This window comes from Protomyctophum bolini (assembly GCF_963924005.1).
Source record: "Protomyctophum bolini genome assembly, chromosome: 1".
Taxonomy (NCBI): domain Eukaryota; kingdom Metazoa; phylum Chordata; class Actinopteri; order Myctophiformes; family Myctophidae; genus Protomyctophum; species Protomyctophum bolini.
Genome location: NC_137862.1, coordinates 54,275,117 through 54,295,455, shown reverse-complemented (window position 1 = coordinate 54,295,455; position 20,339 = coordinate 54,275,117). Strand labels below are relative to the sequence as shown.

At 45.0% G+C, this 20,339-nt stretch overlaps 1 protein-coding gene across 1 annotated transcript in view; it reads left to right on the top strand.

Annotated features, from left to right (window-relative positions):
* The first annotated feature begins 1,163 nt into the window (after nt 1–1,163).
* mylk3 (myosin light chain kinase 3) overlaps nt 1,164–20,339 on the top strand; it is a 29,617-nt gene continuing 10,441 nt past the window's right edge. Inside the window, exons 1-7 of the mRNA XM_080764212.1 lie at nt 1,164–1,915; nt 7,580–7,679; nt 9,633–10,152; nt 12,702–13,144; nt 14,132–14,237; nt 16,818–16,911; nt 19,689–19,798. Of these exons, the coding sequence (XP_080620338.1) occupies nt 1,298–1,915; nt 7,580–7,679; nt 9,633–10,152; nt 12,702–13,144; nt 14,132–14,237; nt 16,818–16,911; nt 19,689–19,798 (1,991 nt within the window). The 5' untranslated portion in view covers nt 1,164–1,297. The remainder of the gene's footprint in view (nt 1,916–7,579; nt 7,680–9,632; nt 10,153–12,701; nt 13,145–14,131; nt 14,238–16,817; nt 16,912–19,688; nt 19,799–20,339) is intronic.

Genomic DNA, 20,339 nt, shown 5'->3' with positions numbered 1-20,339 from the left:
CGTGTGCGAGTGGAAATGTTGTACTATGCGTGGCACCAGGGGAAAGGTTATGGGGTTAGGGTTGGAATCAGTCCGCGCAAAACACGTTCAGCCGACTGCTACCCCTCAAGCTATGGGATCTCAGACCTGTGATCTAAAAAACTCTGCGTCGCTCACTGCAACAAGGCACTGAATCAGAATGCATGTTACTTCGTTGCCTGTTTTCTCACCTCAAGTGTTTAGCTTTAAAGTAGTGCCCTTCATCATATTGTTGGTTGAAACTGGTTATTGCCTGCTGATATAATAATCATGCAATGTGTTTTTATTTGACAGGGACATAATTAAGATTTATCGATAGGCACTTTTGATATAAAAATACACAAAGACAACGTTTTTAGGCGTCTAGTGTTATTTGTGTTATGATTGTTTGACCACGGATAATCGGATATGCTCATGATGCTCAATATCTCAGAACAAACATTTAGGCATTGTTAGATATGCAGTATAAATACTCTAAGCCAAGTGCTAAAAATAGTGTTGGTGACATGATTGGATACAGTTTATAGGCACTGTGAGCTTGTAGATCTGTTATTTTTTTTATGTGTTTACGAAGGTTACGAATCGGCTGCATAACTGCCGATACTGATGATGTGGAAAAAGTCAAATAATAAACCGATTTATCGTTAACACCTATCGGCAATGGCATAAACCAAATTAGGCAGACCTGCCTTAAGAATGGCCAGTGATAGTTTGAAACTATGATCGCTATTTCTTCTTCCAAAGTTCCAAACGTCGTTCTCTCTCTCGGCAATGCCGGGTTGTGCGGTCCGGTCCTCCTCGGGTGCAAAGGTCATTCCTGGCATGTCCACCGGCAGCAAACCGTAAAATCTTTGGAGGGAGGATTTAGACGTTATGGTTGATGTCAAACCTGCAGTGAACGAACCACCGTTGGAATCTTGGCCAGGGGACGTTTGGCTTGCGGACATAAAAAAAAAGGGGGTGGGGGAAGGGGTACAGAGACAAGTGGAGAGATAAGATAGTGAGGAGGTGTGCAGGAGTACAGTGCCTCACATACAGACAACAAGCATATACTGTGAGAGAGAGACACAGAGGGAGAGGAGGGAGGGAGAGGGGGGGAGAGGGTGGAGCTGTTGTTTAGTACATGGACTGACTGAAGCAGGCAGACAGAAACAACCCCCTGACACCTTGGAAGGGCTTCAAGCTATTAGCTAATGACCGACACAGAGAGCTGCGGCGAGGTTGTTGATCTCCTGGCTCCCGCCGCCGCCGCCTCCTCCACCGCCCTGACGCAGTCGTCATGAGCAAGCCGGCCACCTTGGCCAACTGCATCGCCCGGATGTACGAGGGCGTACAGCGGACGACGGACAGCGGAGCGGCGGGCAGCCCCGCCAAGAAGAAGGAGGCCACCGCCGCGAACACGGGCCTCCTGGCCACGCTGGGACGCATGGAGATCAAGCTGCTCCAGCTGGAGGGCAAGGTGGAGCAGATGGCCTCCGGGCAGGCCGCGTTGCTCCTCAAGCTGGACGAAGTGTGCCAGGGCATCGCCTCCATGCAGGCGGCGGACGGAGGAACCCACGTCCGGAAGAGCCCGGAGAGGGAGAGAGAGAGAGAGCTCCCGGTCGTCGTGGACGAGGCGCCGCCACCCCGGACCCTGCTGCAGGAGCCGCCGTCCTGGGTCTCGGAGGTCAGAGCCATGTGCGGGGAGACGGCGGTTCTGATGAAGGGCCTTCAGCAGGAAGGGACGAGGCAGCGGGAGACGCTGGAGACGCTGGAGGGCTCCGTGTCCGTCCTGGGCAACGCGCTGGGCTACGTGGCCCAAGTGTTCCGCAGCTCCAAGGTGGTGGAGTTTATCCTGAACGGCGTGGTGCCCTCATGGAAGAGCAGCAGTAGCAGCAGCAGCGCTCCTCAGGAACAGGTCAGTCAACCGCATAGACCTTCCATTATAAAGCCATCTTGTGTTTCTATCATGAACGGTTCCTCCCCGGGTTGACTTGTCCTGCGGTGAAACTGAAATGGAGTTCACGCTATAGGGTTTCCGGTTCCTTGCCATGCAAATATTGCACATTTAAGCCTGTCTGTCCAGTGTTGCATTGCTCATTTTATCCACTTTGGTGGAATGCTATTCCACGTGCACGTTGCTTACCATACACTGCACGTCACACAATGGGCCATTGATATGCATCTAGGCTCATTCCTATTAATGTTAATGACACTCAGCTGTCGCAGCCTTTGTAAACAATTTACAACAATTTACAACAATTTACAACAATTTACAACAATTTACAACAATTTACAACAATTTACAACAATTTAGGCATTTAGCAGACGCCAGAGCTTACATTAAGCAAGAACAAAAAGCATGGCAATACATTGTATACATAAAAGGTCGTTATCATGAAACATGCTTAAGATAAGAACGTATACGAATATCTATATAATGAAACTATACATATAAACTATACATATATGACTACAGTCTACGAAAAGTGCTATCTAAGGGGGTGTAGGGTAAGTGCTACGGGCCATGATGGAGTCTGAAAAGGTGGGTTTTCAGACTGCGGTGGAAGATCGGGAGTGATGCTGCAGTTCTGACTGCAATGGGAAGAAAAGGTTGTTGATGTGAGGAATTAAGGATTGTTTTTAATCGTGTGTGCTCCTGAAAGATCTTGTCGGGGACGGCGTGGTACTGCGTGCAGTGACCAATGCAACACTCAGCCTGTCACAACTATAATTGCGTGATCACAATTATTTGATCTGATTGCATAATTGTTGTAATGGTTTCGATTAATTTCTATAAAAAAGGAGCTGGATGAAATTGACAGAAGTGTCATGTTTTTGTCATTATTTCCATGTCGTCTTTAACCACTTTCAACTTGGTGTCCCTATTCTGGGCATCAACCCGATTTTCAATCTGAAATTCCGATGGTCGTACATTTTCCAAAATAGCTAAAATAGCATTTTTAAAAAAAAGAATAATACTAATATTTTGAAGTATAACCTTATTAAGTACATGACCTACGCTTTGTCATATCTGCCCTGTGTCATTTTAGTTTACAGAGCCTTATAGAAAAAGGCTTGCACACCTCAACAGTTTGGTGACAGGTGCGTATAGGACAAAAGTGCATATATTAAATGGGTATCTTTGAAAAACAAAGAAAAGGACCCGCACACTGTCGGAAACTTGCCAAAAATGTTGCTCTTTATTAAATCGATAAAGGGCAACATTTAATAAAGATTTTAACATTTCTGGCATGTTTCCAACAGTGTGCGGGGACTGCGGGTCCTTTTCTTTGTTTTTCAAAGACACCCCTTTACAAAGCCTTTAAAGGCGAACTAAAATAATTCATCTTCATTTATTTATTTCAATGTTTTAACACCAAAAAACACAATAATTGTCACAAGTATTTTCATGACAATGAATCATCACTTAATGCCATGATGGTGCCAGCTCTAATCTCCCACAGACGTTGTTCTGTGAATGCTTCATGCAGCATGCTGCTATTGGAGTACTTGTTTGTTCCCATCTAGAATGTTATGTACCTCCTTCAAACAAAAATCTTGCCCTGACACTTCCACTGGAAGGAACAGCTTGTATTAGTTCTATAGTACAAAAGGCTATTCTCTGTGGCTGGCTGGCGTGGGTATAGTGGCACAAATATACTGTAATCTTTTTCTGTTGTGTTCATCTTATTATTATGTTTTTGTTTGTAAAACAAACCTAAAGACGGCCAACTATTTTCTTTGGGTGTAATCAGAGGAGGGGATAGATCCATTATTTGGTGTATTAATAATGGTGTATTTTACACCATGGGTTATGCGTGCGTGCGTGCGTGCATCACTAAATACAAAAATCACACCCGTGTGAAGTGAGGAGCGCTAATATATTAAAGTCTAACTCGTGCTGTTTATAGGTGATGTAATGGTTATGTAAAACAAACGGTGTCAAAACAAACATTAAATTCTCTTTATTGTTAATGGCAGTTAATGTTTGTGTTAGGGTTACAAGATGACGTACATTTTCCCTTCATTGTCAATGGCGTTTTTTTTAAAACAAACATCGAACTAAAAACAAACATTAAACCTGTAGGCCTGAAAAATAATTAACGAACCAATCTTGATTTCAGATTCCTGACTTAATTGCCTCCCCGATGCCAACACCATACATGGTCGATATGACCCCCCCCCCCCCCCCCCCCTTCCCTCTATGAGCATAATGAACAAGTGTGATTTGAAGGTGCTCTCATGTTAAGCAACAGCCATTTGGAATTACGTCCAGCTGACCCGGGTTACTATGTGCCTGTGTTTAGCCAGCTGCCTGGAAACAATGTGTGGTGTTTGCCCACAGAAGCGCGAGTTACAACAGTATAGACAGATTAGACACGGTGGAATGATGATGAAGAATCAAGTGTCATTGATTTCTTCACCATTAACATTGGAACATTTTAAATATTAAATAAAGCACTTTAAAAAACAACGATAGCAGCGAGACCGAAGGAAGTGCTGTCCAGAAATAGCCTATACGTGTCACTACAGTACATTGACAGAACAGAGCTCAACACACAGAATGGTAACAGCGGCCCAGTGCACCGACCATAGGTCTGTACACAACGGAGCTGTTTATTACCACAACAACACACAATAAATAACAACACACAACATATACCAGGGGTTACCAAACCTTTCCACGGCAGGGGACCTGCAAATAGCCATAGCATCTGGCGGTGGCGCTCCTGTTGCGAAATGGCTTAAGAAATGGCACAGGCAGGAATTACCTAGATTTGACCTACAGTATAGCACCTATAGGGCAATACGCAATTCTGATTGGCCAAGACATATATATACGTCACGCGTGCGTACACTGCTGTCGCATATCGAGGAAGGGTCACACGTCACATGAACTCAAGGTTCAAGGTTCTTTTATTATTTGTCTCCTGAGGAAGACATTTGTCTTATTTTCTCTCTCTCATCACAGTTTTGGCACAGTAACTCTTCACTACTTGTAATACAAGCGCCCATAAGAACACATGGGCGTAGAGTCTATACACCCATGGTGCTCTTTGAGAGCGGTTTTGAAAGAGTCTATAGGGATTCACATTTCTTAATGGCTGTTGGTAGGGTGTCCCGCGTTTACTGGCATGGGAGCGACATTTGTCCCAAACACCTTGTTTGAGCCACATCTGGGTTGCACGTGGTTTGTCGAACTCCCTCTGGTGTTTGTGATTCAGATTGTGAACTTCGTTGACATTAAGGAAGATCATTTTTATCATCTACGATTTTTATATTATTACAGTTTCGATTTTGACTTTGTTCATTTTGTTTTGTTCATCACTTTTTTATACTGGATCCCGAACAAGTTCTCTCTCCTGATTGGATAAAATTTGTATTCTGACCAGAAATATTCATTTTGTGAGTCCTAGAAAGACACTAGCAATGATTATTTAACGCTTATTAAAAAAATAAAGAAAAAAAGACTGTTGTGGACAATCTACTCATGGTTTTGTTGAGCGACAGGAATGTTATTTTGAACAGAGTAGATGTAATTTCCTGTGTTCTGGTGAATTTTGGGAGTTTGATACTTTTATCAGGCTTGCTTTTATACTAACACGATGGGTATAGTTTCAATAGATCAAACTTTTCTTGTGACCACCGCGCTCTGACTTATGGTTCAAAAGGCTGGATAGCCGAAACGTCTGTCATTGATCCATCATGCAAGAATAAAAACTAAAACGCAGTCTTGGTGTGTGACCCATTACCTTTATTTCAACATTGAGTACAGTTTCAGCCATTAAAACGCAAAAAGTAGGCCTACATCAATTGATTTGATGACTGAAGCAATGTAAAACCCATCTTTCAAAGTCGTATGATTTGTCACACACGTTACCGCAGTGAAATTTGTTCTCCGCATTTGACCCATCTCTTGGAGCGGTGAACTGCAGCCGTGCCGCGCTCGGGAATCATTGATTAGTTGATTTAACCCCCCCAATCCAACCCATTGATGCTGAGTGCCAAGCAGGGAGGCGTTCGGTCCCATTTTTACAGTCTTTGGTATGACCCGGGCCGGGGATCGAACCCCGACTTTTAATCATAACCATTCGTTATTTAAGTGAACATCTCTGTGTGCACTGCCGAGATCTCCCAAGCGGGGGGTACTCTGGGGGTCCTCCCCAGTTCTTGTGTTCTGGTGAATTGTTGGGAGTTTGATACCAAATCCAGGGGAAGTACCGGCAGGAGAAATGACAATGCAGGATCCTGCAGGATCCAGGAGTCCTGGCCATTGTTCTTTCTTATTGTGTCCTCACCTTATGTGTCGGAGGTTGCAGTCCTGTGGCATAGCAGTCATGTTTTGGTAACCAGCCCAGTAGAGGTGGGTAACATTCTCAACCCCCCCCCCAGTATTTCAGTCAGTCAAGTACAGATACTCGAATAACAGTCAAATTTGTACTGGAGTACTTGCTTTAAAAAAATATATATACCAAAGATAGGTAGTACAGCCTACAAGCTCACACCATTTCCTGATGCGTTGTGACGATCTGCTATTTTCACTATTTCTGAGGGGTACACAGGTTTAATGTTTGTCTTTAGTTCAATGTTATTTCATGAGGCATTTTGTTATACTGTATACATTTGGGTCCTGATAATCTCTCAATGCAGATTTATTTTTTATTTACCAAATTGGTTCCTATTGGGGTCCTGCTGAGAGTCCCTTCATAGAAGTGTAGTACTCCTCTCTAGTGAGCTCCCCACGACGGGGCCCGCCTTTCTCACCAGCCTGTACTTAGTTATTGTAGTTAGTTACTGCGAGAGTGAGGTTTATAGCCAACACCAACTCGGGATTCCTGGATCGCTGCCCTCCACAAACTCCTATCCAACATCAGGTTCTTGAGCTCTGCAGTGTTGTTGTATCCAAGCTGTCGCGCCGCAGCACGTCTACATTAGGTGGTACGCTTCTTTCCCCTCTTGGCTTTGCCCTGTGGTTGGTGGTCCCATATAGAGTCAATTTACTTGCCTCAAGTTCTGGGTGCCTGCATCGCAGTGCCAGAAGAACTCATCCTTCTCTCTCTCTGACTCTGTCCGTGACCCGTGGTATATAGGTCCCCGTAGAGGTCCACATTTCTGATGCGGTCCGTCCATGTGACACCTAGTGCCATTCTGATTGGTCCGTCCATGTGACACCTAGTGCCATTCGTAGCATTCTTGTGTGGACTCCATCCAGGGCTTATACTTATAGGGCTTGTACTTGACCTTTTTGTGTGTGTGTGTGTGTGTGTGTGTGTGTGTGTGTGTGTGTGTGTGTGTGTGTGTGTGTGTGGCTATTCTCATTCCAGTCCCCCTGAACAGTGTTTGTGCCACATTTGGTGCAGATTGGAGCAATGGTGGCCCTTGGGCTATCTGGGGCCGTTGTTGTTGCTTTCCGAAATATCTATAGGACCCTCCAGCATTAGCGGTGTTCCCAAAAAGACTGCTAATAATATTATTGTCACACAGTATGAGTTTAAGCTAAAGTTACAGCAACACAAACATGACGTGTACGAGTCGAGAGCTGACTGGGTGTGAATTGTGCTGTTTTTCTCCTTTATAGAAAAGAGATCCTCCAGAAGACCAGAGTGTTGTGAGTTCCCACGTCGTCACGCTGTGTCAGGAGACCCAGGTGGAGCACCAGAAGTTGGAACTCGTAAAAGGTAAAGAGACACGATTATTACAGACATATGGGTATGTTTGTTCACACTAATCCGTCTTAAAACAATCATTAATTTGATTTAAATTTGACTTTGTATCATTGTTCAGTGTTGGCTCCTGGAAAATCGTCACACTGGCAGATGGCAAAAGGTATACAAAGATGCAAAGTTACACAGCATATTATGTGTAGCTGAAGTTGAAACCAGCTCAACGTTTTTGTATCTGTTGCAGCAGCTACAAACGTCGGATGTATCTTTGTGTCTTCATGTCGCTGGCTTCCATTGAAAATGAATGGTAAAACTGTATCTTTGCATCTGCCCGTGTGAACGCAACATTTGGAAGTCACTTTAAGTTTAGCATGACGGAGAGCCATTTTCTGACCCTTTACCTTTCTACGGTATATCCTCCCCTTTCTTATTGTGTTTATAGGACTGTTTACAAAGCACAGTCAAAAATGACATAAATAGGTACCACCTTTTTATATGAAAACATATATATAAGAAATAAACAAAAGGGGCCCGTTTTTAAAAAGCTTTTCTCAGTGTGCTTTTTTGGCTGAGCAGGGCACTTTTTTAGAGTCTCTGTTAATCTCCGTTAATCTCCATACATGTATTTAATACTTTCCATATCCAATCCAATCCAACTTTATTTATAGAGCACATTTAAAACAACAAAGTTGACCAAAGTGCTGTACAATTAGGCAAAGCAAGTAATACAATACTGTAATAAAAACATATACAAACAAATCAAACACTCCGTCAGGAGTACACATTAATCACGGTTTAAAAGCCAGGGAATAGAAATTAGTTTTAAGATGTGTTTTAAAAACAGGTAGTGTTGGAGCCAGCCTGACATGGCTAGGAAGCATGGTTCCACAGTTTAGGAGCAATGACTGAAAAGGCTCTTCTCTCACACCTTGCCTTGGGGATGACAAGGAGCATTTGATTGGCTGACCTCAGTGATCTAGATGGAACATGGGGTTTTAGGAGATCGGAAACATAAACTGCCGCTGATCCATTTAAAGATTTAAAAACAAACAATAAAATCTTAAAATGGATTCTTAAAACGTACTGGGAGCCAGTGGAGTGCGGCTAAAACGGGAGTGATATGTTCATATTTCAAGGGTTCCTGTTAAAAGTCGTGCGGCAGCATTCTGAACAAGTTGAAGGCGGGAGAGGGAGGCTTGGGTGATGCCGGCGTAGAGGGCATTTACAATAAGTTGTAATAAAAGTGTGTATCACTCGCTCTAGGTCCTTAAAAGATAAAAACTGATTTGATTTGTGATAAAAGCCTCAAATGATAAAAAACTAGATCTAACCACAGCATTTCTATTTGTGTATCAAGTTTAAAAGCATTATCCATTTTAACTCCTAAATTGGAGACAATGGGAACCACAGAGGGTTGAAGTGGGCCCAGGTCTATAGTTTCTGTTGATCGCACTACCCCCCCTTTTTCAGTTTTCAGCAGAAAAAGCACATATAATAGACTGTGGACACATCCCACAGATGTTGAATTTGCACATGAATAACCAACTAAGATAATTCAAATCATGATGATATATGATTGTAAAACGTTATGGCTTGAATGTGTGAAGTTATTAATAGCATAGCAATCTGAAAAGTTTTGGCACTGTTATTTTTGTTTAGCAGCTGCGTAGTAGACACGAGTGGTCACACACTTCAGCCCTGTGTACAGTGCATTGTGGCCATTTGAAAATAGCCGATCTACAAGAGCGTGTATAGATCTGCTATTTTCAAAAGATTGAAATGGGACCTTCTGTCTACAGTAGTACTTTTGGTACTTTTAAGTACATTTTGATGCCAATCCTTTTGTGCTTTTACTCAAGTACATTTTGAAATCGGGGGAGTATTTCTATATTGCAGTATTGATACTGTAAAGTAAAAACATTTCAGTACTTCTTTTTCCACCACTGGTTGGGTTCTTCTATTCCACAGACACCAAACAGACACCTCACGATGCGAAACCACCAGATCAAGAAACATCACCGCCGACACCAACACCCGCACCACAAACTACATCTCCGGCATCTCGGACAGCTTCTCCACCACCACCACCAGCAACATCTCGGACAACTTCTCCACCACCACCGGCAGCAACATCTCGGCCAACTTCTCCACCGCCAATATCTCCGGCAACACCCCCTTCACCTCCAACATCACCTCCAACATCTCTGCCAACTCCACCGCCTCCTCCTCCTCCTAAAGCGGCCACCTCAGAACCTCTCCCATCCCCAGCAGCGAAGAGCTCCTCCGTGCCCCCCGCCGCAGCCCTCCTCCTCCCGCTGACCAGGGACGGCTCCGTCAAGGTCTCTCGCAAGCCCAAAGCCAAAGAGGTCACCTTGAAGAGCAGAGAGCCCAGCAAGGTCCAGGTCTTTGCGCCGGAGCCTCTGTCGTCTGCGTCTGGTGCTCAGAAGAAAGGTGGCTCTCATCAGTCCGCGGTCCCCGTGCTGGAGAGGTAAGCCTGAGTGATACTTTGTGTTTTTGCGTATACCTAAAATAGTCCACCTGCATGGAGCTTAACAACGCGTCATGGATACAAAGTGTCGTGAGCTTGTATAGGTCTGCAATTTTAGACACTGTCATGATGCGACACACACACACACACACACACACACACATCAGTTATACCTAACAGTGACAGTGATGCTTAGGGCATGTCACGATTACAACATTTAAGTTGATGGTTAATTGTCATACAATTAACTGCAATTAAGGTTTTAATTGGGCTTTTTTGACATTGGACATGGGAACATAAGAATAACAAAATGTTATTTCAGTTTTCAGTAAGTGGCATTATTATTGTTATAGGTGTAATCGTAATTCAAGATTGCGCAGGTCAGGTATGACTTGAAAAAAGGATTCGCACAGCTCGTAGTCAAGATGCAAATTTTTATTTTATTGGGACCAACGTTTCGGCAACCAAATGCTATAGAAATATTTTAATAATTTCAGTGGAAAGTAGCAGAAATGGTTGTTTTACAAGCATACGGCACGGTGTAAGCTTGTCGATCTTCTATCTCTGCTTTTTTTGACGATTATACAAAAATACTTTGTGATTGTGTCAAATAGTTGCGATTATAACCTATTATAAACTGAGCATCAGATTTCTTTTTTCTATGAATCTTCCACTGGCACCGTGTGTAGGTATAGAGACCAAGCAGTCCGACAGAGAGATTAGCTGGACAGCGACAGATGCTGCTGCTGACAATCAGTTGTCACCAGCTCGGCCTGTTTAATTCCTTCACCCTCGCATAAACGTGACAGCGTCTCAAATGCTGCATGTTCGCCATGTGTGCTTTCAGCCAGCCACTGACATGATATCACGATGAATACTAACTAGGAGCTCGGCCGTTGCTTTCTGAACCATTCAGTGACTGCTTGCCATCTTACTTTTACAAGCGTCAAACTATCATTGTCATCCATCCACATTGCAAAGCAAAGGGTGCGCGCCGCGTGCTGTGCACGTCGTATGAAGTACCTGTCCATGCACCAAACACCAGCGTGTAGGAGTTTGTATCCACTGCAGTGCGTCCAGTTTGGCCCGAGCATATTATACAAACACAAAGGGTCGTGTTCGAGGGGGATGGGAAGCCGGGCGGGGTACTCCCTCCTATAGGCTGGGAGTGGCACTGCACAACTTGCACGTACTGTACTGACCTACAGGCTTGGGTGTGGCGCCTTCAGCTGAGAATGTTGAGCGGGCGGAGTAGGAGGGAGGCTCTATACTGTACGTCTCCCCGGTGGTGGGGGCTCGTCACTGGCAGGTGAGCCAGACAGGATAGGATATACAACACAGTCAGAAATGTGTTGGGAAGGAGGCTTAACAACTATACCGGGGAGGGAAAAGGCATTAAAGTCATTCGCAGCTCAAAGTCCATGATAATAAATAAGGATTAGAAGGGGAAGGAGAAGGCGCGACTAGTCTACTCAGGGAGGAGTCTTGAGGAGTATAGTCTCAACAGCTGCGTGCAGATTATTCTTGAAGATACATGTAGAAAAAGGACTCTCTTGAGTATAGTCTCTTATGAACTTATTTATTTTCAAAATACACACACACACACACAGCAGCGGTCTATCTAGATGATCTGACGTGTTGCCTTCCTCAGTGTTTTCGAAGATAATAAAATATAACATTGCAAAACCAGACCTGATAAAGACATTTGCCTGAGTTGAGTGCTGGTATTGTCTGTTTATGAGCTGTACAGTATGCACCCCATGAACACAATACTTGTTGTGCCGTAGTAGGTTGTTGCTTTTCTAATAATACGCCACTAACCCCTGCTGCTGCTGCTGCTGCTGCTGCTCTATAGGAAGCCAGAGGGAAAGTTTATGTCCAAACAACCACTGCGACCGGCCAGACTACGTCTGTTTCAGAAACCTGACAAGAATGGGAAGAACTCATCCAGCAGGTCAACAGTTTAGCCACAGCTCTGTCTGTCTGTCTGTCTCTGTCTCTGTCTCTCACTCACTCGTGTACACAAAAACAGTCCCTCGTTCATGCACCCCTTTACCTGTCCTGCATGTAGTATCAAAAGACTCTATAGCTCTATGTCCATGTCACTTTGCCTCTTTGTTCAGTGAAGACAAAAACCATTTATTATAACGAATGTAAGGCTATATAACTCACGTGAGGAATATCAATTTGTATTGTGTGCACTGTCCCCCAGTTTAACCATATAAACCAGCGGAGCCCCTCAGGGTTTCTACACTAGTGTAGTGTCTTGTCTGTTTTGGCTCGACATTAAATATCTTCGCGGAAACTATAGCCGATAAGCTATTTTCTGCGAAGGCTTTCCCCAGAATACGGATGATGGGGGTTTATAGGTGGTTAAAGTGGTATAGCAGCAATCTCTCCCCATTATTCATTAGTCTTTATTTTGTTTTTGAATAACGTGGTGAGATATAACCTTTTAATTAGCCTATACTGCATGACTGCGCTGCCTGCAACGCGCCGGAAACCTCATCTTGACGATCACTCTACTGTATATATACTGTTTCCCGTAGAACCCCAGAACAGGACCTCACAGAGCTCACGGAGGAGGTCGTCACGGAGAGAGAAGAGGCCCCCGAACCGGACCGGTTTATACCCGTGACAGCCGCCGCCGTCGTCATCGAGGAACCCACCGCGGGCACGCCGGAGACCGGACGGGACAAAGACGCTGTTTTCGTTGGCGTCGCTGGGGAGGACATCTCTACCCGGCGGGCGACAAAAACGGATTCTGATCGGAACGACCGCAGGCCCGCCGCGGGCTCCAAGGAGCGTGTTTCGGTGGAAAAGCAGGACGTCGCGCCGAACGCGACGGTGCCAGAGAACTCCAGGCCATCTCGGCCGTCTTTGGTCGGAGACGGGGATCCGTTGAAGCCAGTAGTAACGCCTGCAGTGCTGGTTTCCACAGCGAGGAGACCGAGTGTGGATCCAGGCCCAGAAACTCTGCTTCCTGTCGTAGGTAAGAGTATAGATGCACTGGATTTTGAGCTAAAGGCCCACCACAAATAGCCCCCTGGCTCAGGGGGCTACAGGGGCAGTGATGTCAGACTTCAGTGACCCAGGGGCCCTGGGGTCACAGTTATTCTTTCTATTGGAAGTCTGTCTGTCTGTCTGTCTGTCTGTCTGTCTGTCTGTCTGTCTGTCTGTCTGTCTGTATTAATTGCATTAATTAATTCATAAGACATCTACACATTTGAGAGAATGTAGAAGAATTGTTATTTTGATCGACATTTGCCAAAAGCATGGAATTGTGTCAAGTCAGGGATGGGAATTATCGATGAATGCATTAATTGATAGTTGATAAGTTGATAACGTTTTGATAAGCTTTATTATCCGGTTAGTTGATAAGCAGCGTTTAAAAAAAAAATCTGAGAATCTTCACTTCCCTCAATAAATCTACACTTTGCTGATATACACAGAAAGAATAGGAAAAGGCATATAATATTCCTTAATCAAATAGCTATTTGACCATTTGCGATACAGAGCAGGGCTCGAAATTGCGACCGTTTTGCATTGGACTTTAATCCGTGCGATCTAAAAAAATGTAATTGTGAGCACCAGTGCCACTGCAAACCATTGCTACAGAGTGTCGTATAGAACTTAAGAGATCAACAACAACAACTAAACATTCTTTAGTATTGGGGTCTGAGAGGCTATATAAATGTCATCAAAGGGTGGTCCGTCCGTGGCTCAAATGCCGAACAAACAATGGTCCTTTTGATATGAAAAGGGTTGAAAAAGCACTGACCTGCAGACAGTACTATACTATATCAACCCCCATCATGTCCATTGTGTCTCCATCCACTCTGTATATCAACCCCCATCATGTCCATTGTGTCTCCATCCACTCTGTATATCAACCCCCATCATGTCCATTGTGTCTCCATTCACTCTGTATATCAACCCCATCATGTCCATTGTGTCTCCATCCACTCTGTGTCCACAGATGACTGTCGGGCGGCCCCGGCGCCGTTTGAGCACCGCATCGTGAGCGCCAAGCAGGTCCCCATGGGCTCCTACTACACCGTGAAGCCCAACGAGGTGCTGGGAGGGTGAGTCAGTCCACTAGTGCTGACCTGAGATCAGATTCATACGAGGTTTTCCACTGGACACACACTGGTCTGATTATATAACCCATTCTGACCCGAGATCAGATTCTATAAAAATGTCAGTCGTTCTTCGATTTAAAAAAACGAGTGGCGCGCTATGAGCTTGTAGATCTGCTGTTTTTCAATAGCTAAAGCATAACATGATGCTAACACCAAAAGGGGTTCCCGTTCAGAATGGGTTATGACAGGGCTCTTTGGCCACCCCCTCATCCTCGCAAAACACAGATATTTACAACCTTACATTTTAGATGTCATTGGAACTATTTGTATACTAAATCAAGCTTCTAATGAAACGTACGACACATTTTCACAAAGTTTATGTGAGATGCTATATCTTGGAATAGATGTTAGACCTATTTGACGGTGCAGAAACTTATTTGTATTCTTTGATGCATCAATTAAGCGTCAACGACCATCAGCTGGTCACAGTCACAGACGCTACATACTAATTCCTACACGGGTTAATTGTGTTTATAACCACGCCCCCGGGCAAGTTAAGTTTACTGAGGTTAAGGTTAGGGTTAGGTTTATGTATAGTTTTCTTGAGGTTAGGGTTAGGTTTAGGTATAGTTTTCTTGAGGTTAAGGTTAGGGTTAGCTTTATAGTTTTACTGAGGTTAAAGTTAAGGTTAGGGTTAGGCTGTCAATCACAGCGACTGGCCAATCACAACGCGTCGACTGCACAACCCGTGTGTAGGCTTTGGTATGTGGCGTCACAGACACTCTGTAGTAACTGAAAGTGACTGCAAGGATTACTGTGATTATTATTTTTTCTGTCAGTGAATTATGGTATGTGTCACATTATATCACACGTACCATAATTCACTGACAAAAAAATAATAATAACCAGAATTATTTCACGGACCCCACTTTGGGAGCCGTGGCATTATGGTACAGTCACACTGTTCCTGTCCCCAGAGACGAGGTTTTGGTAACTTTAAAAATATATATATATATATTTGTATTACAACAAATATATAACATATATATATAAGCCCCATACTTTATAGCTTATATACCTTGTAGTATACGACGGTCAACGTGGAGATGGAAAATACAATTACAAACGCCATTTTAACATTTAACTTCTTTTTTTGGCCATACTGACATTTCATTTCAACCTTTATTTAGTTCTCGGAGAACACACTGACATGCCCAGAATATGGAGGCATGAAGGTGCACAGTTTGTATTTGACTGTGTCATGATCCCAGACTAGTAGAGATCCAATCAGAAGCTGTATACACACACACACACACAGGGCTGCATGGGGGGGGGGGGGGGGGGGTCGGGGGTCTATTTCCATCCTAACTATGGCTCCAGTACATTGTCAGCATGGCATCTACTCAGCCATGTGATAATGACACTCTACACTCTACTCTGGGCTGTGTGTGCTCCCCCTGTGGCACGTCAAGCCCTGGCATCCACAGATAAACACTGGAACACCATGGAGGATAACCATGATGATAACATGAGACACAGAGAGGATGAGGGGGGGGGGGGGGACACCATGATAACATGAGACACAGAGAGGATGAGGGGGGGGGGGGGGGGACGGACACCATGATAACATGAGACACAGAGAGGATGAGGGGGGGGGGGGGGGGGGGGGGACACCATGATAACATGAGACACAGAGAGGATGAGGGGGGGGGGGGGGGGGGGGGACACCATGATAACATGAGACACAGAGAGGATGGGGGAGGGGGGGGGGGACACACCATGATAACATGAGACACAGAGAGGATGGGGGAGGGGGGGGGGGGGGAGAACACCATGGATAACCATGATAATGATAATGATAATGATATAGGAAAGGAAAGGTTTACCCAGGGTAACTGGACTAAGCTCAAGAACTTGTTCACAGCCAGGCCCTGCAGCTCATAGAACATTTCATGTTAGAGGTTCAATGCCTTGTCCAAGGGCACTTCAGCGGTGGTCATTTTAACGTGCCGGTCCGGGGATATACGAACTATAGCGACCTTCCGATATCAAGACCGCTCCGCAAACCGTTCGGCCACCGCTGCCCACAGAGAGGATGACACAGGGAGGATGAGGGGGAGAGAGAAAGATATGGAGGGATAGAGATAAATAGAGGGGGAGAGAGAGAGAGAGAGAGAGAGAGAGAGAGAGAGAGAGAGAGAGAGAGAGAGAGAGAGAGAGAGAGAGAGAGAGAGAGAGAGAGAGAGAGAGAGAGAGATAGCAGCTGGATACCGGACAGGAGTCTGGGTTATTTTTGGGAGGTGTTGAGAGGGCTCAATTTACATCGATCCAATGCCCCCCCCCCCCCCCCCATACACACACATAAGATAAGATGACCAATTATTCTATATCAGACAAAAAGAGAGTTTATCTGCAAGTACTGTGTGTGTGTGTGTGTGTGTGTGTGTGTGTGTGTGCGTGTGCGTGTGCGTGTGCGTGTGCGTGTGCGTGTGCGTGTGCGTGTGCGTGTGCGTGTGTGTGTGTGTGTGTGTGTGCGTGCGTGTGTGCGTGTGCGTGTGTGTGTGTGTGTGTGTGTGTGCTCAGAGGGCGTTTCGGTCAGGTCCATAAATGTGCTGAGCTGTCGTCTGGTCTGACGCTCGCGGCCAAGATCATTAAAGTCAAAGGAATGAAAGAACGGGTGAGTAGGCCAACACACACCCAATGTCTCTCTCTCTCTCTCTCTCTCTCTCTCTCTCTCTCTGTGTGTCTCCCTCTCTCTCTCTCTCCCCTCCACCAGTCTATTCCATGTTCCTGTGAAGAGGATTTATGAGTCTCTTGGAACGCACGCACTCAACAGTCGAGAAATGACAGAGTCACCGTGTGTGTGGGGGGTCCCCGGAAAACATCCATACCCCCCCCGCCCCAAAGGACCTCTGGGGGGGTCCCTGGACCCCCACTTTGAGAGGGTACATGTGTTTGGTCCGAACGTACTATAACAGTCCTATATAGTCATGAGTCCGACACCCTATACCCAAAGCCCAGCCCTAAACCTATAACCTCACAGGAAGCCACGGACCAGTTTTAGGGTTTGTGCGTCACAGAGCGTCACAGAGCGTCACGTAAGTCTGTATAAGTCCCGGAAAAGATGCGCAGCTAAATGTCTACAAATCATGTCATATCCTTCATCTCCCGTCACACACATTAAATCACTGCCTCTGTATAGTTCACATAGTTATAAAATGCCACCACTATATTGAACCTTGGCTTAGACGCACTCTGCATAACTTTTAGTGACTGTCTTTGAACTCAGTCACAGTCAAACAGGGTTATCCTATTTTACAAGCTGGCCTTTTCGATTTTCTTGTGTGTTTAGATCCTTACACGGAAGATGCAACTAACCCTAACCCTTTTTGTGGCTTTCGCCTTTATTTTATATTTTTTTATGGAGGGACAGACAGTAGGCTGACAGGAAATGGGGAGAGAGATGGGGGGGGGGGAAGACATGCAGTAAAGGCCGTCGGGATCGGGAGTCGAGCCCGCGGCACACTGCCAGACTGGGTTACCAGCCAAGGTTCCTGGACCGCTGAGCCACGGCCCAGGCCTACCTACCCCTTCTATGACCAAAATAAACTAAACTTAACAAAAATAAACCTCAAGCGTAACAACCTCTTTGAGGTCCCCAGAAGGTGATAGAGCTTTTGCTGCCCCAACCTTGTGGAATGCACTCCCTAAACCTCACAGAAATGCCCCCACCGTCCAAACCTTCAAAGCCACTCTCAAGACCCACCTTTCCCCAGCTCACCCCCCCCTGTCTCAGAAACCTTTTGAGAACCACAGGTCTATATGATGTATCATCTATGACCTATGATTCCAAAGTTGGTCAAAGGTTTGAACATTTCAAAAAGTATCAACCCTTGAAACCCTGTTAAAGGGCAAGTTAAGTTTACTGAGGTTTAAGGTTAGGGTTAGGTTTAGGTGTAGTTTTACTGAGGTTAAGGTTAGGGTTAGGTTTAGGCTGTCAATCACAGCGACTGGCCAATCACAGCGCGTCGACTGCACAACCCGTGTAGGCTTTGGTACAGTATGTCGCATCTCCGTTCCATCCCCAGCACCTAAAGAAAGATACAGATCCTTCAGCTATAAGGCCTTCCTCCAATAAAGCCCTTATAGACGTCTCTGACGGTTCCCTAAAAATATAAGTGAAATTAGTTATTTCTGTCAGTTATCAGCAGTGGACATATTGTTACTGTCGGGCAGAAACCTCTTATCTCCATATTCAATCTTTTTATGTTCCCCCACCCCCCATAAAATAACATCCTTATTGATCATACAAAAGTATCAGAAGTAGATGGTCGAAATGCGATGGAGCTTGTAGATCTGCTACTTTTGATACTTTTGAATTTTAATCCGTTTCCACCCGGCAGAGACAATATTAAGTTTACCACTAATCAGTCCGGCTTTTTTTGACTTTCAAAATGACCAGCTCAACAAGATCTACCCACCCCCAAAAAAGTATTATCCCATTGCTGAAAATAGTTAATAAATGTACCTGGCGGGGCTTTGGAATAGCGGCACTGGGCATTACATATAAGACAAACACACGGAATGGGCAATAGAGGTGGGAAATGATACGGTTTTGTTTGTGACGTTACTGACATTTGTGAGAAATACTCTTGAAAACAAAGTATAGTAATAAGTATTGCATTGTGGGCATGAGCTGACAGGCCCTATTTGATGTCAACCAATGAAGTCACCTTAATTCAAGCAGTGGATATTTCTTTATTATATATTTTGTAGGGCCATGTCATGTGGTCTACCTGTACACAGCCTTGCACGCACGCACACACGCGCACACATACACGTCACACACTCATACACACACATAGACACACAGACTGACCCTCTCATGGACTAATCCACAGAGCGGTGCTCTGGTTGCAGCCTTTGCTGAGGTGTAATCAGCACTAATTAGCTGCACCTGGCAAACAGAGAACTGCTCCATGGATGCAGGGTTCCGGCGGGGGTCCTGATGGTGGGACCAAACTTTTGTGTGTGGGCAAGAAGATTGGCTGTGGCAATTTTGAAGAAAAAACTATCTCTACACCATTGAGTATAATGTAGCTATTATTATACTGGAGAATCCAGTGAAATCGAGGGCGCCGCAGTGACATTTGGAGTACCGGTTTTACGAAACCTTGCGATGTACAACAGGGCACTGTTCCATGGAATGGATGCAGTGCCCTGTTGGCCAGGTGTAGCTAATCAGTGCTGGCTACACCTCAGTAATGGCTGTGCCCAGCTAGGGATTTGTCTATATACTGCTATAGCCTCCTGCAGAGCCATGCCGTGTGTCCTCTGTGACGATGGACAGCATATACCAACCTGTCCTGAACCCAAAGTGACCCCAGTGTCAAACCCATCAAAAGGTAATTTTGATGTAATCAGCTGTTGCTTTTCTTCTCCCCGACACGACAGGATGAAGTGAAGAATGAAATCGCCGTCATGAACCAGTTGAACCACGTCAATCTCATACAGCTGTACGACGCCTTTGAGTGTCGCTCCAACCTCACCTTGATCATGGAATTGTAGGTTTTTTTCATTGCTTGATTGAACACGTTATTGACAGTTTGCAAACAAAGTACAGAGGTATACGCACGGCTATACAATAATGCTAAATGTACAACACAAAAACCCCCCGAGAGCTTGTTTACATTGTGGTCCTGTCTGTGTATCCAAGACATATATAAAGACATACAATACTATACAAGAAATCATCAACACTCGCCTAGGCGCAGTAAAATAATATGTACAGAACAACTGTGTGGTGGGTAATTTATTTTGACTAGCTATAGAGGACTCTTTTGGGCCTATGGCTGTTTTGAAGGAAGGTAGGGACTAGGGACTTTTTGATGGCTGCACGTTGGCAGGGCATTCCACATTTTTTGGTGGCATAATAATATGAATTCATCCCCATGTCTGTGACCAATCTGGGGGGTGAATGAGCTCAGTGGAGCTGCCTCTGGCATTGTGCCCATGGGCGTTACTATAAGCTCGCGTCACCAGGCTTTCCACCTCGGAGGAAAGCCTGGTCTGTGTTACTTTAAATTGCAGTGTGATCCGGCCGGG